This window comes from Sarcophilus harrisii, chromosome 2, assembly GCF_902635505.1.
Source record: "Sarcophilus harrisii chromosome 2, mSarHar1.11, whole genome shotgun sequence".
Classification (NCBI taxonomy): domain Eukaryota; kingdom Metazoa; phylum Chordata; class Mammalia; order Dasyuromorphia; family Dasyuridae; genus Sarcophilus; species Sarcophilus harrisii.
In genome coordinates this window covers 433,007,293-433,025,215 of record NC_045427.1, presented here as the reverse complement: position 1 = coordinate 433,025,215, position 17,923 = coordinate 433,007,293, and the positions used below count along the sequence as shown (strand labels likewise).

The following is a 17,923-nucleotide window of genomic DNA, read 5'->3' as shown; positions in this document are numbered from 1 at the left end:
TGAGGCACCTTGATGAACGTAGGAGCTGGGTTGGAATCCTATTTCCAGCTCTCATATTTTGGTGTGGTCACCTTAAGCAAATCATATTTATTCAGACAAAATCCCTTTTAGCTTTAAATTCTACTCATCTCTGACTAGCCTTTTCTCAATCTGTAATTCAGGACCACCTTGGAGAGGCTGTGTGGGTCTGCTGCTTTTCCCTGGGTAAATGGCTTGTTTGGATAAACATGCACAGTAGAGGGAGGCTCTCTAGAGTTGAAGTAGGGAATTGATCATTTAGCAAATGCTTTGCTTGGGGGTGGGGTGGAGTGGTTGGCAGTGCTTGAAGTCCTACTCAGAAATGTGTTAGCTGTGTAACCCTAAGCAATGAAGTGAAGAAGCTTGGTGATAAAAGCAATAAGAAATATTTAAGACTTGAGATGAAGATCCAGTTCAAATAATGCACATCTGATCCTTGCCAGCTCTAGAACAAACTGACTTTATTCATTCACACAGATGTTTTGCTTAATCTAGGGGTGAATCATCTCATTTGTCTTGGTGGAAATGATATCTATGTAAATTTGCTCATTGTTAAATAAACTTTATGTAAATTTGACTTAGATGAAAAAAATTACATTCCACATAAAAAAGTTGCAAAAATTATCCAAAGCAGACACTATATTATGTGGGCAGTGAGAAGTTCACTTTAAGTCAGTTTCCCTGTGTCAGCACACAGTAAATGATGCACAGCATTCCTAGTATTCAATAGCGATCCTTATTTTTTCATCATGCCTATGACAAACATGCTCTTCAGGGGAAAAGTGAACCATTTTGTAAACATAAGCCAATAGACTTGGAATTTAAAATGAAAATAATTAGAAAATATAAAGGAAGACTGAAATTGTCATCAATTGTACATGAACTTAATCTTGTGCTATTGATTGTAAACACCTTAGTGAAGGATACTGCCTGGATCAAGGAGTATAGCAAAAGGCAGTGTTTACATGAAGTTATCTATTGAAACAGAGAAGATGCTATTCCAAAGATGGAGAAACTATTAATTCTGTGGACAGAAAAATATTCCTTTAAGATTTTTGACAAGTTAGAGCTTTTGAAGCTTCTTTGAAGATTTAAAGGTAAAGCACCCTGAAGGAATAATGCTGCTTTTTTATAGCAAGCAGTGGTTGGTTTGTTCAATTTTGAAGTAGTGCAGGATTTCATAATGTGTAAGTATCAGGAGAGGTTGCTAATGTAGATATTGAAGAAGCAAAGACGTTCCCAGAATTCTTGCAAAAAATAATAAAAGGAGGTCCCTACTTGTGGGAGCAAATCTTTAATGTAGCGGAAACTAGCCTATTTTATCAAAGAGTGCCCTCTTGAACCAATATCTCCGCGGCAGAAAAAACTTTGCCAGGGCATAGAGCTTTGAGAAATAGAGTTACTCTTCTGCTTGGGGGGAATGCATCTGGGACTTGCAAATGAAACCTGCTCTTGAGCGTCGTCACTCACAAAAGCCTAGAACACTGAAAGGGATCAGCAAGACAACACTTCTTGTGCATCTTTCCCCGTGCTAAGAACTCTGCCTTCTGTGTGCTTTGTGTTGTTTGACTAAATGAAGCGGATGGGCAGGGGCGTGTTTGCATTATGTCAAATCGCTTCCCTGCATGTAAAGCAAGAACCATGTGCATTCTATGTGTTCTTGAATTCTAGATGGGAATCTGCCAGCCAAAGGCCCTGTTAAAGGGGGGCTGGAGAGGAGTGAAAGGGCAGATGCATCCTCCTTGGGAGCTGCCGACAGGCGGCGCTCTGGTACGCCTCCTGCTTTTGCCGCCTAGGGCCCCCTTGTGAATTTGGTGCTGGCGCAGCTGGTCCTTCCCCCCCCCCCCCCCCTGCAGCGGGCTGGCTCCTAGCCTGCAGGGAAAGCAGCTCCCTAACTGAAGCGGGGCTGGCTGCTGCCGGGGAGGAGCCTGCCAGGTGGGCTAGCTGAGGCTGAGCCTCCTTGTCGCCCCTTTCCCGGAGGCTGGCAGGGAGATCTCCCCGGCGAGCTGCGGCCGCCTGGGCCCCTGGGACAGAAGCGGGGGTCGGCCCAGGGAGGGTGTGGCAGCCCCTTTCCCTGGGCAGCCAGGATTCCTGCGGCCCCGAGGGCCCCGCACCGGCTCTCACCGGCCCGTTTTGCAGACGAGGAAACTGAGGCCCACAAAGGTGAAGTAACTAACTCAACGCGGTTACCAAAGAGGGGACTGAGCGTGACTAGTCTTTAACTCCTGGGTTTTAAAGTTTGGCGGGTGCCAGCGGGCAGGGGCAGAGAGAGATGGGAAAGAAAGAGCTTTCCTTTAGGTCAGCCTGCACAGCCGCAAAGAAACAGGTGCCTTCTGTAAGAAAGAGTGGCGAGGGAATGAGACAAAGAAGCGGGCCTTGCCCCGGGGCTGTCCCTAACCAGACACTGGGTAAAACCTATCCTCAGTTTTCCTTTTCTCTTATTTTTTTTTCAGTGGGATTTTATTTTTTCTCAAATATTTGTAAAGGTAGTTTTCGATATTCCTTTCTGTAAAATTTTGTGTTCTAAATTTTTCTCTGCCCATTACCTCCTCCTTCTCAAGATAGCAAGCCATCTGATACCGGTTAAATATGTGCAAATCTTTTTTTTTTTTTTTTGTTTGTGTTTTTTTATTTTTATAATTTGTACTTTCATTTTTTAATAGCTTTTTATTTTCACAACACATGGAAAGATAGTTTTCAACATTTGTATTGCAAGACCTTTTGTTCCAAATTTTTCTCCCTTCTTCCCTTCCTCCTCTGTCCCCTATACAGCAGGTTATCCAGTATAGGTTAAACATGGGCAGTTCTTCTACACACATTTCCATGTTTACCATGTTGCACAAGAAAAATCAGATCAAAAAGAAAAAAATGAGAAAGAAAACAAAGTGCAAGCAAACAACAACAGAAAGAGTGAAAATACTATGTTGGGCTGTACAACATAAGCTCTACAACATAGTCCCCATAACCCTCTCTCCAGATACAGATGGCTCTCTCCTTCACAAGTCTATTGGAATTGGCCTGAATCATCTCATTGTTGAAAAGAGCCATGTTAATCAGTTATTCATGACATAATCTTGTTGATGTATACGGTGTTCCCTTTGCTCTGCTCATTTCACTTAGCATCAGTTCATGAAAGTCTTTCTAGGACGTTCTGAAAACATCCTGCTCATCATTTCTTATAGAATAATACATATATATATATATATTTTGTAGAAACATTTAAAAAAACTATTTCATAACATTCTTATAAATGTATTCAGCCATTCTCTAATTGATGGGCATCCATTCAGTTTCCACATTCTTGATACTACAAAAAGGGCTATTACAACCATTTTTGCACATGTGGATCCTTTAACCCTTTTTTCTATACGTGGAAATGTGGAAATCCACATTTATCATGCTTGTACAAATCTTTTTAAACATTTTCATATTTGTCATGTTGTGCATGAAAAAGACCACAAAGAAAAAGAACACAAGAAAGGAAAACAAAAATCAAAGGTGAAAATACTATGCTTCATTCCATATTCAGGCTCCACAGTTCTCTCTCACTCTGGATACATCTGTATTATAGGCTCATCTTGGCTAAAATTCTGGGTAAAAGACAAAGTATTTACAGGGAAGTCAAGAGTGGAGAGAATGCAGATGATTTCATTGTGATAATTGAAGGGTTTTCTGGAGTCTGACTTTTTCTTGGAAAGCATAAATGGATGGTGAACAGGTTTCATTCAAGGAAAATTGTCTCTTACTTGTTCTCTATTTATTATATTTAAACATTCATCAAGCTCCTATGTAATGGTCCCTGTGCTGCAAATAGGAATATGAGAGAAAACTTCTTGGGAGTGTATACCTTAATTGCTCAAAAAGGGAAGACATTAATCATATAACCTATGCAAGGGAACATGAGAGAGACAAAGGAGGGGGGTGGGGCAAGCAAAGATGTTTGAGGAGAGATTATATTAAAATGTATTCATTGATATTATCTTAATTTCTGAGTATATCTCTTTCCCCTTGTAACAATGCAGATTTCAGTGTATGCAGTATGACATATCTAGTCCCTTACCTTTGAAAGAGGGGAAGGGAAGCATTTATTTGCTTATTGACTTGAAAAACCATTACTTTCTGCTTTGATTTGAAAAGTGTTGGTATAGGCTTCCTGAAGTACTGTATTTTGAATTTATTTGAATTGTGGCCCTAAGAAAGAGAAAGTCTTTCCAACAGAAAAAAATAGTTGTAGGTGGGCTTGTGCTCACAGGTTGTCCAGGCATGGTAGTGGGGAGAAAAAAAAGCAAAGCAAAGGAAAGACATGAAGGAGAATAGATTGGGCAGGCAGCCAGGAGTAGGATTCTAAAGGGTCTTTAATGCTATAAGAAGTTCATTTTTTTTTTTTTTAATGCTGGAAGTTCTTTTTTTTTTTTTTTGAATACTGTAAGAAGTTCATTTTTTTCCCTTTCTGACAGTTGTATACCAGGTTCCCTGAACTCCAGGAGATAATTAACAGTAGTAGCTAGAGCTGAAGCTCCATTTTAATATGATTGAATTTGGAAATTAGGGAACCAGTAGTGTTGTCTATTCATTTGGGATTTTGGGAGGCAAGGGAAAAGAGAAGTCCTTATGAATTACAGACAGAAGGGATGATTGGTAGTCTTTAGGCCTTTGACCTCTCCTACTTAAAATTTTTTTTCTCCTGACCACTTTCCTGTTGGTGATTCCCTGTTCCTTCTTAGAATTTGAACTTTTAGTGCTTGATTGGGGAAAACTAGTAGGGAAAAGGAAAATGATAGGCAAAAATCTTAGCCAGTTGGGTCCAAAAAATTGGCAAGGTAGATCTTCTTCCATCGACAGTAGAGAAAGTGATTCTTTGGGAGGAGAGAAGGAAGAGAAGAAGATCTGGAGAATGAGGAGGAGAGCAGAAAAAAGAGGCAGAAGTGGAAAGGAAGGGTTTGAAACTAACAGAAAAAATAGCTTTGGTGCATGAAATTCAAAGAGACAGAATTTGGGGTCAGGATTAGCATCAGAGGAGGAGAGAGGAAATATGTGGAACAGGTCTTATGTAGGATCTACAAGTAAGAGATCAGAACCTGGATCCTATCTGCAGAGGCAAGGGTATCATAGTGTTAACTGCTTGAATCAACACTTTGTTTCTCTTCCTTTTCTTCACCCTAACAAGACACTGATTCTTGGATTCCCTGCAGTCTCAATGTCTCTTGGACATTCTTGATTGTAGGGGTTTCTTTATCCAGCATAGTTGGGTTTGGAGCTTCAGTTAGTTGGTGAAGATATCTTGTGGAACAAGTACCAATGGTGCATGTAAGGCAAGGTTTTCTGATCACTGAATGATCCCAATATCTTCATTAGATGCTTTTAGGTGTAGAGGTGTACATCATTGTCTTGTTGAGTTGTATTATCTTAGACTAATGCTAGGATGTGTCTACTATATGTTCTTCTTCTCCGCTCCATTCCCCCTGCCATTTCCTATAGGGTACAATGAAGGGAGAAACAAGAAGATATAATGGTGAGGAGACCAACAAAGAAGAATTTAGTTTGGTCAATGGCAGTGATGATGACACTCTTTCTCCTCCAGTCCTGGAAGCTGTGGAGAGCCTGGAGATCAAAGGTAATTTTCTTTTTTGTTTTCATGTTTTTTGAAAATTGGAAGGGGATGTGTCCTTGAAGTTCTGAAAGGGAGGACGCTCTAGGGGCCTTCTTATGCTCTCCAAACATGTTTAATTTGTATAAAATGAAGAATCCTGCAAGGGCCACTTCAAGATTGGGAAATTCACAGGATACCATATTTCTTGGTACTTATTGGGTCTATTATTAGACCAAACCTGCTAAAAAAAAAAATGGATGAAATCTCAGATTGTGAGTAGAAGTTTTGAGTGAGGAAAGAATCTTTCCTTTGCTCTGCTTAGAATTCTTCTGAAGTACTGTTTCCTGTCATAAGCATCATCCTGAAAGGATGGACTATAAAAGTTCAATTATGTATCAAAGGAAGTGAGGAATCTTAGTAAATTAGTCTACAGTGTTGAAGTTTCCTTGGGGGAGTTGGGTATAGAGTAGGAGAAGAGAACAATGTATACAACTACTTTAAAAACCTGAGTTTTACATAATCAAGTGAAATTTAATTTAGTAAATATTTTAAAAAACATAAAACTGGAACTAAATGCGTGAGGTCCCACAGAGGTGAAGAGCTTTTTTCAGGTCACACACATACATAGTGAATGGCAGGTCTGAATTAGGATCTTAAGGGGTTATATTATAGACAAATAATATTTCTGCTAAACCATACTGCCTTCATGCTTATATTATAGCTCTCTTACAAACTCTTCAGAGTGGGACCATTTATTTCATTGTTTGATTGTTAATTTCTCTTTATTTATAGAGCCAATATATAGTTCCCTACTAGCGTTATTATTGCTTTTTTTTTTTTTTTTTTCCTTTTCTGAGGCAATTGAGGTTAAGTGATTTGCCCAGGGTCTCATAGCCAAGAAGTTTTAAATATCTGCAGCTAGTTCTGAACTCGGCTTCTCCTGACTCCAGGGCAGATGCTCTATTCATTGTATCATCTAGTTGCCCCCCATCAGCTTTATTATTCCCGTTTTTGCAAATGAGGCAACAGAGGAGATGAAATAAGGAATAGGAACCAATCCCATTGACTTTTTTTTCTTATTAAAGCTTTTTATTTTCAAAACATATGCATAGATCATTTTCAACTTTCACCTTTGCAAAACCTTCCACAATTTTTTTCTCTCTCCCCCTCACCTCCTTCCCTACATGGCAAATAATATGTTAAACGTGTTCAGTTTTTCTATATGTATTTCTACAATTATGTTGCACAAGAAAAATCAGATCAAAAATGACTTTTTCTATATTGCAGGATGTAACTTTGGAGCACAGGGGAATAGGGGTGGAATCAGACTTTTTGGGAAAAACAAGGGAAATCTGAGTCTGCTAAAAAAATTCATATGACATAATTATACCTGCCAAGGTAACCGTCTTATTATTTCCACAGGTCGTAGGGTAAGCCGACGGGGACTGTCGAAAAGGGAACTCTCTCATATGATCACCTTCGATGAGGTACCCATCCAATGAGCCCTTTACCCCAATATCCCTTTGCCCTTCTCCTGAGGGGCTCAGGGACCTGGATCAGTACACAGGTGCTTTCTTGATAAAGAGGTAGGAGAACTTGTTGACTTGAAAAGCTTCAAGGTGAAGCTTTTCCCCATTCATTGGGTTTCCAGCTGTACTGTTGGAACAAGGAAGATTGTTAGAGGTGACGGATTTTTCATTCTTCCTCTTCTTTCTGCCCTTTACTCATATTCTTCCAGAATGGCATCATCATTATTCTCTAGACTTTAAGAACTTCAAGAAGTAGGTTAATGAAATAGTTTTTCCAGCAAAGGTCCTCACTACCCAGGAATCTCTCATTGTCTTCCCATCCCCATCACCAAAATTCAATCTTTTCTCCAATTCCTTTTGATGTATGGTCTATATCATCCCTACCCCTTTTAAAGGGTCGTGTCCTGATTGGTAAAGGTATTGGAAATCATGCCTTTGGATATTGGAAAAGATGTTAGTAGAGGAGACATATTAGACTTTTTTTGCTTGGCCTCAGAAGTGAGAAAACTAGGAGTAATGGAGAGGCAGTTTTAGGCTTCATGACAGTGAGAGCTGTCCAAGCCAGTATGGGCTATCTTAGGAGAGATTAATGTTATTCCCAGCACTGATTCATAAGCCCAAACTGGATAATTCTTGACAAGGATGTTCTAGGGGGCATTCCCGTTCTAGGCATGAGTCAAATGAGATGTCTGTGAGGCCCCTTTCTAACTCAAGATTCTGAAACTTGAGGCCCCTAGAGAAGAAGAGAGTAGACAGAGTAGTGAGTTTCAGTGATGTAGAAAAACCTAGGGCTCATTTACTTCTTTGCTCTGATACTGATTGTATGAGTACTTGAATAAACATTGATTTGGGTGGGTGGGGAGGTTGTTCTCCAGTCCCTTATAGAAAAAAGGTTTTTATGTAGAAGTCTTGCTTACAAATTGGCATAATGGTCAAGTTGCATCAGGGTTCCATATTTAAAAATTAGTTTTAGTGTTTTTAGATTAGATTAGATTAGATGTTTTAGTGACTTTAAAGTACTTGAATTACAATTATTTTCTCAATTGAGCTTTCTCAGAAATAATATGGTGAGATAGGCATTGCTATCATTATTTCATAGATGAGGAAATTGAGACTTATAGTTATATATATGTCTAGCCTGTTATTACACAGTAAGTGCCCAATGACAGTGTTTGACTCCCAGGTCTTGCTGACTCAAGTCCAGCACATTTTCCATTGGATTAGTTTCACACTAGGGTCTGTTTACATTTGCTCACCTTTCCTGCCTACTTCCCTATCCAGATTATAATATCTTTTCTCATAGCATTTAGGTTTGAATATAATATACTAAGGAAATACTAGTTTAATTCTTAATCTTATAATCATTTTAAATAGAAGGGCTTTTTTTTGGGTCCCATTTATTTAAAAAATGAAAACTTCCAAATTTGTTCTCTATAAAAGGAGCTGACAGATGACTCAGAAGTATCAGAAATCCCTGTGATGCCAAAGCTATACAGAGAAACCAAGATTCAGCCTGAAAGTTCAAATGTAAGTCACCTTTGAACCTGAACAGAGAGAGTTATGTGATGGAAAAATTCTTGAGTTGATTGATAAATAACTGGAACATTTTCTAAGGACTTGCCACACCATGTACTTAGATCTGTGGGCACTTAGACCCAGCATATGTGAGCTAAAAAATGACAGTCAACAATGTACAGTATTTTCTTGGTTCTACTCATTTCACTATATCAGTTCATGTAAGTCTTTCCAGGGTTTTCTGAAATTACCCTGCTCATCATTTTTTTTTTATTTTTTTTATTTTTTTTATTTAATAGCCTTTTATTTACAGGATTTATACATGGGTAACTTTACAGCATTAACAATTGCCAAACCTCTTGTTCCAATTTTTCACCTCTTACCCCCCCCCCCCCCCCTAGATGGCAGGATGACCAGTAGATGTTAAATATATTAAAATATAACTTAGATACACAATAAGTATACATGACCAAAACATTATTTTGCTGTACAAAAAGAATCAGACTCTGAATTATTGTACAATTAGCTTGTGAAGGAAATCAAAAATGCAGGTGTGCATAAATATAGGGATTGGGAATTCAATGTAATGGTTTTTAGTCATCTCCCAGAGTTCTTTTTCTGGGTATAGCTAGTTCAGTTCATTACTGCTCCATTAGAAATGATTTGGTTGATCTCGTTGCTGAGGATGGCCTGATCCATCAGAACTGGTCATCATCTAGTATTGTTGTTGAAGTATATAATGATCTCCTGGTCCTGCTCATTTCACTCAGCATCAGTTCGTGTAAGTCTCTCCAGGCCTTTCTGAAATCATCCTGTTGGTCATTTCTTACAGAACAGTAATATTCCATAATTTTCATATACCACAATTTATTCAGCCATTCTCCAACTGATGGACATCCATTCAGTTTCCAGTTTCTAGCCACTACAAAAAGGGCTGCCCCAAACATTCGTGCACATACAGGTCCCTTTCCCTTCTTTATAATCTCTTTGGGATATAATCCCAGTAGTAACACTGCTGGATCAAAGGGTATGCACAGTTTGATAACTTTTTGAGCTCATCATTTCTTATAGAACAATAATATTCCATTACATTCATATACCATATATGTACTTATTTGCTCAGCCATTCCCTAATTAATGGGCACACACTCAATTTTCAGTTTCTTGCCACTACAAAAAGGGCTGTTACATTTTTGCATATCTTGGCTTTTTCCTTCTTTTGTGATCTCTTTGGGATATAGACCTAGTAGAGACACTGCTGAATCAAAAGTATACATAGTTTGATAGCCCTTTGGACATAGTTCTAAATTGGTCTCCAGAATGGTTGGATCAGTTCACAGCTCCACCAAGAATGCATTAGTGCACCGGTTTTTGTGAAGTAGTACCTCAAAATTGTCTTAATTTGCATTTTAGTGATTAGAGCATTTTTTCATATGACTAGAAATGGCTTTAATTTCTTCATTTGAAAATTCTCTTTATATCTTTTGACCATTTATCAATTGAAGAATGGCTTGTATTTGAGTCAATTCTCTATGTTTTTTAGAAATGAGGCTTTTATTAGAAATACTGGCTATAAAATTTTTTGCCCAGCTTTCTGCTTTTCTTTTTATTTTGACTACATTGGTTTTGTTTGTGCAAAAACTTTTAAATTCAGTGTAATCAAAACTATCCATTTTGCATTTCATAATGTTCTGTAGTTCTTCTTTGGCTACAGATTCTCTGCTTCTCCACAGATCAGATAAATAGACAGTACCTTGTTCTCCTGTTTTGCTTAAATATCATTCTTTATGTCTAAATCATGAACCTATTTTGACATTATCTTGGTATAGGATGTTAGATGCCTAGTTCCTGCTATATTATTTTCTAGTTTTCCCGGCAAATTTTTTTGAAATAGCGAGTGCTTTATCCCTGAAGCTTGAGTCTTTGGGTTTATCCAACACTAGTTTATTTTGGTCATTGACTCTCATGTTACTTTTTACAAAAAAGTGAGGTAGAAAGTCCAAATAATATTGTCTCTGTTTTATAGATGAGAGTCTGAAAATTAGATGAAGTAACTTGCTCTGAGTCTGATCCTAACAGATAAACTAATTTTTTTTTTTATTCCCAAGACCAGTTTCTACCAAACTGGTTTTGTTTGACTTTATTTATTTTCCAACCAATTTAGCTTCATTTTACCTATGATTTGAAGAAAGAATGAAATTTTACTGGATTCTTTTTTTTTTTTTTTTCCTGAAGCAATTGGGTTTAAATGACTTGCCCAAGCTCACATAGTTAGGAAGTGTTAAGTATCTGAGGTCAAATTTGAACTCAGATCCTCCTGACTTTAGGGCTGGTACCCTATCCACTCTGCCACCTAGCTATGGATTCTAATTTTTAAAAGTGTTTTTTGGAATGTATCCTCAGGTTTTTGGAAACCTTGATTGTTTTTAATTTAGAATAGGGATTCATCATTTCTTGAATCTTCTTGTACAGAACATATAAGATTGCTGATATTCTTAAAGTTGTGGATACCAATCAGCTTGCAAAATTATTGTTGTCTCTTGTGATTACTTCCATAGTTGGACTATCACCAAAGCCCACAAAGGATTCTTAGGCATTGTGTATTAAGAACAGATAATTAGCTGGTTTAGATATTGATAACATCTTTTGATAACTCATCACTGAGTCAGTCTTGGTCATTTAAAACTGGAGAATTCATCGTCTTCTGGGAAATAGGACATTTGTGTGGGGGAGGGAAGTTGTTGGGGAAAAGGGAGTTTTTTATGGAAGGTCAAGTTATGCTAGTCAAGGATAGGGGAATATTTCACAAAATCTACTTAGAGAACATTTTGCTTACGTCCCTTTATAAAAAGTGGTGAGATGTCCTTTTACTGTTGATTAAAACTTTAATGATAGAAATCTGTTGTCCCTACTTCTTTCCCTGTAGTCTAGCCATGTCCTTTATTGAGACCCTGTACATGTGCTTTCTTTGTTCCAGGTCCAGTCCCAAAGTGAGGATAGTGCCACTGAGTGGGGAAGACGCAGACCTCCACCACGTCTGGCCTCACGAGCTGAGCCCAATAAGCTCAGCAGAAAAGAAACTGAAGAAATCAGTTCTGACTTCAAAGAGACTCCTGTGACGAGGGTTCGTTCTACCAAAGGCCACTCATGGTTCTCTCCTCAACTTTATTTGATTTTTAAGCTGGAGCCTGGGGAGGGAAAGTTAGGTTTATTTTCTTCTCTTGCCATGGTCATTTGGTGCCTTTCTTGCTGTCTTAATAGGTGTGTGAGTTGAGTGTTGGAAATGAGTAAGCACACATATCTCTTTTGACTGTTTTGGGTTATAGGGCATTCTGTGTTATCTGTGACCTTTCTCCTTCTCCCAGCGCCATTGGAGGGTGGTCACTTTCTCTTCTTCCTTCTTCTTTGACTTTTCTATTTTTTACCTCTTCATATCTGTGAATGTGTTTCACCTGACTTATGGATGGAGTACTGTGGACGGTCAGTTAATTCTGTTGCCTTTGTTTGTCTGTAGGAGCTATTCCCTTCTAAGCTGGAAAGATCTTAAGGTTTGAGACAATAGCCAGATGTATTTGTCTGAGCAGCATCTCTCACAAAAATTTTGTCCTTATCTGTCCATTGCGCTCAATGCATTTAAGGAGCTTTTTATTGGTTTTCCTCAAGGTTCAGGTTGTTTATATATACCCAAACTTCATTCTTTTTCTCAACTTCTCATCTAACCTTTAATCAATTGAAGAGTTTCATCTCGCCTCTAGTCATGTTTATTTGTTAGAAAAACGGTCTCAAAGCTGTTGGTTTCAAATCCTGCAGTTAAGACAGAATTTTAGGAGTTTCCTTCTGTGGGATATTCTATCAGTGAGTTCACAAATCTTGTCCTTTTCCTACAATTGGTTTAAATACTAGTAAGTTGGTATTTATGAGTTTATTTGTGTTTGTATGTGTTTTACTAATCTGTTCTTTGGAATCTTTTCCCATTGCCTTAACTTTATTTCTGGATCCACCATCTTCATCCTGGCTTTGATTCCCTTCCTCTCCCCCCCCCCCCCCTTGAGGCAATTGGGGTAAAGTGACTTGCCCAGGGTCACACAGCTAGGAAGTGTTAAGTGTCCGAGGTCAAATTTGAACTCATGTCCTCCTGACTTTGGAGCTGGTGCTCTATTCACTCTTGGCTTTGATTTTGACAGTTTTTGTCTCTTTTGATCACTTTTTGATGACATCATTTTTGTCAGGCTGTATCTCTTCATTCTACCAATTTGATTTGTTTCATTCTAGAGTAATAGGCGTCGACAGTCCACTGGCAACCTTCCCACTGGTATCCAGGCTTCCCTGAGCTCTTGCCTCACTATTGATCTCACTGATGATCTTGGGAGTAACACTACCACCAGGCGTAGTGCTCGAGAAAGACGTCGTCATTCTCTGGGTTCCCCAATTGTGCTTTTAGACAGCCATGATCAGATAGAATACCAGGTATGGAAACTTGACATGAAATGGCCACCTCAGTATCACATACCGTTAGAAGTGAAGTGGACTATTGGTCACCAAGTCCAACGCTTCCTTTTAACCTCTAGTGAATCATCAACATTTATTAAATTGCCTATCACATGCTACACTTGTCTTTGGCCTTGGGAATACTGACAAAAATCAAAGTGTCCCGAACTCAAGGAAATGGCCTTCTATGAGGCAGGCAACATGACCACAGTTCTATGGAATATAAATACAGAGTGGATGCAAGGTAATCTTGGGAGGAAGACAGCCACAGCCAGGGAAAGCCCCATACAGTGGTGGTGTTTGAGCTGAATCACTGGCCAAGCTAAGGAATTGGAAGAGGTAAAAAGGAGGGAATGAATTCGAGGCATGTGATGACAGCTGGAGGAAAGTCACAGATATGAGAGGGAATACTTGAAATGTAGGGTAGGCCAGATTGTGGTAAAGAAGATGAAAGTCCAAAAAGCATTGTCCATAGAGTTGCTGCTCAAAAATCTGGGTCATCTAATCATTTTCTAAGTCCTTTTCTTCTGCAAAGACACTTAGTCTTCTTCCTTAATGTAAGACTTCATAATGGAAACAAATGAGTTTTAAAGCCAGAATTTTGATCCTGACTCAGGTCATGCCCCTCAGTACTGGGGCAAATAAATATCTTATCTTTATAAGCACTAAAAATGAGAGTGAACTAAGGCAGGAGTGTGAAAAACTTCACTAGAAATGAATCCCTTTGGCAGATTTAGTCTATTAGAAAATCACAAATTAACATGCATTTTAATCTGGGTCTAACTGCACTCAGAGTTTTGGCCACATGAACTAGAAGATTTTGAAATAGTCAGTGTAGTGAAAGGAACTGATCATGGGGTAATCAAATAGATAGATAGATACTACTGGTTGACTTTGACTTTTCATTGTCTCACTATTCCCTCTGATTTTTTTTTGTAATTGACTTTTAGGATGGAAAAGAATTTCACATTGGTGAACTTGTCTGGGGGAAAATTAAAGGTTTTTCTTGGTGGCCTGCTATTGTGGTTTCCTGGAAATCTAATACAAAGCGCCAGGTCATCCCTGGCATGAGATGGGTACAGTGGTTTGGAGATGGCAAATATTCTGAGGTAAGTCCCTGATTTTGGCAACAGTGATTTGATATCTAAGAGACTCTTGATATCATTGAATGGACTGGGGGCGAGTTTCAGCTCTCAATTCATTTATTCTGAGCATTCTGTTTCTTCAGGTCCCCTTTTTCAAATAGGGACCAGACATCACTTCAATGAATTGTAAAGTTCAAAATGAAATGATGTAAATTCTTTGGTTAAAACATGAAATGTACATTCAGCTTAATAATAGCCTGTATGATGAGGTGGTCAAAGGCAATGTGACAAGGTTTTTAAAGATGCCATAAAGATACCATCCTAGCCTCTTTCCTTTCGTCCCTTCCTTCCTCCCCCTTACCTTTCCCATGGTGGAATAGTAAAAGCATTTAGTAATTCCTGTCCATTTGCCCAAGCCATCTGCTAGGTATAAAAATTTAAGAGAATAGTTCCTGCCTTTAAGGAGCTTTCATAGTTCTAACAAAGGGGGAGGTAAGGTATAAAAGAGAATAATGGCCTGAAAGGTGTTTGGTCTGGTAAGTAATAAGGGATAATGATTGGTGCCATGGAGTATGTAATTGGCAAAGCCCTTTCCTGAAACACTGATATAAGCAGTAGAACTCGATCAAAGGTCTGTCAGAAGTGGAGAGATGCTTGGAAGATAGAATATCAACATTTTGAGAGAATTGTTGCCATGAAATTTCCTTATCAAAAATTCCAAGAACAATAAAGCAATAATTAGTTATGTTAGCAGTTTCATGGGCCACCAGAGGGAGCTCTAGGTCAAAGAATTGGGACCACGATTAGATTCTAGACTTATTTCCTTATTCAAAGTGAAATTGCTTATTTTTTCTTGTTAAAGAGCAAGATTAAATTTTAATATATGTTTGACAGGTATAGGGAATACAGAAATTTTGGTTCAATTAGATATCTAGATTCCCTAATAATAATGTCCCATATTAGGGACAGGTACACATTTTACTTGTAAAATGTGAGAAAAGGTGGCCAAGATATCTCCCAACTCTAAATCTAAATAAATAGGTATTTATACACATATAGTCATATGACATTATGTGAACATGTTGAAGAAAGAAACACTGGTTTTAGGTACCAGTCTGCAAGGAACAAATTTATTAAGCTAACATTAAGAACATCTAAATTTGGGCATTACCTGCTCAGGCGGAGATGTCCCCTCATATGCTTGGAAATATCTCAAGCACAATAATTTGATTGTAAATTTATAGAAATCTGGAATGAAGAAAAGGGTACAATATTTTAAAATACAGTTTTAGGTTAACATTTTACTCTCTAATAAAACAATCACTTAATCTTCCTGGACCCTTCCCCTTTAGGATTAATTACTCCTTGTGATCAATCTGTTTCCTCAGATTATTTTCCATTGAATATTTTCAGGTGAGTTAAAAAGAAAGTTTTTAAATATACTCATGTTGGCTTGGATTCATAGGAAGCAAATATGAATTGCTCCATGTAAGTTGTAGTTTAAGAATAATTTGTAACAAACTAGATGTAAGTGGAGATTCCAGAAATGAAATTGTCCAAATTATGATATCCAGCTAATGTTAAAGAAGATTCAGGTCTTTGCTCACTCAACTTCCTGTGCACCCCATAGTCATTACATTGTTGGGATCATCCAAATGGAGCAGATCCTGGAGGTGTGGGGATTTACTCTTTTCAGGAATTAACCAGAATTGGTGTCACTATAATTGGTGTTTTACTCTTTGCTCACATACTTATGGTGCTGCCAAGTCTCCTTCTTTCTACCTAAGATGAGAACAGGGGTTGACATTCTGGAGAAAAAAAGATGTTTTCTCAGAGTTTGGGGCATAACTATCATTCACACAATAGCTGTGTGTTGGAGTGTGAAATAATCTCTAAATGATCTTAAATATACTCAGATTCAGGAGCACTTGAAATCTTAGTTCAGAATCACAGATGATAGAAGAACACCTGAGGTTATTACCTTATCTATAGATGCCTTCTCTTTCATGAGGCAGATTTGTGAGTATGCTAAGGAGAAAGCCCAAGGTTTTTTTTTTAGTGTTTCTGTATGCTACACATATATCTATAATGCAACTTTTTTTTTTTTTCTCTTTTTAGGTCCCCTCAGACAAGTTAGTGAGTCTTGCTTTATTTAGCCAACACTTTAATTTACCTTCGTTTAACAAGCTGGTATCTTACAGGAAGGCTTTATTTCAAGCCCTAGAGGTAATTGTGGGAGAGTGTCATGGGATGGCTGAATACATAGAGACATTTGATTGCGTCCAGTTAGAAAGATCTAATTCACCTCCTCTGAGATAAATACTGAGTTTGTAATTGGGGAAGTTTTGGGGAGGTGGAAGGTTATGAGCTTTTCTTGATATTGAGTAAGAATTCTTAGAACAAAAAGAAGATTTAGGGAAATTTATCTTAGAAAAATCAAACATTTTACTCTAATAAAACAGTCATTTAATCTTCCTGGACCCTTCCCCTTTAGGATTAATTATTCCTTGTGATCAATCTATTTCCTGAGATTATTTTCCACTGAATATTTTTAGGCGAGTTAAAAAGAAAGTTTTTAATATGCCCATGTTGGCTTGGATCCATAGGAAGGAAATATGAATTGCCTCATGAAAATTGTAGTTTAAGAATAATTTGCAACAAATTAAATGTATAGGCAATCAACATAGGATTCAGAATTGGGCGATTTTAACCACCTTCCCTTTTCAGTAGGGAGAAACTTGAGTCCTAGCAGGGAGAACTGACTTGTACAAAGGTAATAAGTAGCAAGATTACTCTAAAGCTGTTAGTTATTCGCTGGACAATAGTGTTAGGCTAAGGAATCTTAAGGTTCTTTCCTCTTATCCTGGCTGCTTCTGACTTTATGCTGTTATTGAAGCTTAACATCTGGTATCAGGGGAACTCAAAGCATAATTGCCTTGACTCTTCGGGTACATTCATGGAATGTTAGAACTGGGAGGGATATTAGACCACAAACGGAAAGGACCTTAGGAAAGAACTTGTCTCATAGTAGTAATCTTAGACATTTGGTGTTATGTATCCCCATTTATGTGTTAGTAAACTAATTAACACTGATATTAAGGGACTTAAAAATATTCATTAATAGTTTTTTTAAGCTAGTAAACTTGGGTATCTCTCTATTCTGTTTTCTAAATCCATGTTGCCAATACTTTTCTTCTACCCCAAGGACCTTAGAACGCAAAAGACTAAAGGTGGAAGGGAATGTCATCCAGTCTCCTTCTGTAATTGGTGATGTGATTTGTACAAGTTCAATTTCTATTGTATCTAACTTTATTCGGGGCGATGTTAGGACTGCCTGTTTTTTTTTTTTTTTTTTTTTTTGAGATGGCCTTCACCCATCTCAAATTCCTCATTTCTGACTGATGCTTGTGAAGGAAAAAACTCAGCATGATATTTGACATCTGTCACTATTCTCAATATCCCAACTTATTTTCCCCTGGTTGGCACTGCTAACCAGCCCCACCCCTCTGTGGAATCCTCAGCCTTACATGTTTCTTTTCCCCTTTGCCCAACAATCTCCTCACTCCCCACATACCATCCTAGCAGCTGTCCTTGCAAGACACTCCTATGAATGAAGTCAGTGTTCCCATCAAAGTGTGGGGTGAGAACTTGATTCTAAATTGAAGTATACTAACAAATGCTGTGATTCAAGGCAGCAT

The 17,923-nt window shown here is 38.1% G+C and overlaps 1 protein-coding gene across 3 annotated transcripts in view; it reads left to right on the top strand.

The window, feature by feature from the left end:
- DNMT3B (DNA methyltransferase 3 beta) overlaps positions 1-17,923 on the top strand; it is a 64,990-nt gene that overhangs the window by 23,810 nt on the left and 23,257 nt on the right. For 2 of the 3 annotated variants that reach the window (XM_031954098.1, XM_031954096.1), the window contains exons 2-8: positions 5,497-5,632; positions 7,031-7,095; positions 8,578-8,664; positions 11,630-11,776; positions 12,925-13,119; positions 14,091-14,249; positions 16,344-16,451. In XM_031954098.1, the coding sequence (XP_031809958.1) occupies positions 5,503-5,632; positions 7,031-7,095; positions 8,578-8,664; positions 11,630-11,776; positions 12,925-13,119; positions 14,091-14,249; positions 16,344-16,451 (891 nt within the window). In that variant the 5' untranslated portion in view covers positions 5,497-5,502. The remainder of the gene's footprint in view (positions 1-5,496; positions 5,633-7,030; positions 7,096-8,577; positions 8,665-11,629; positions 11,777-12,924; positions 13,120-14,090; positions 14,250-16,343; positions 16,452-17,923) is intronic. The other variant, XM_031954097.1, reaches the window with a different exon arrangement.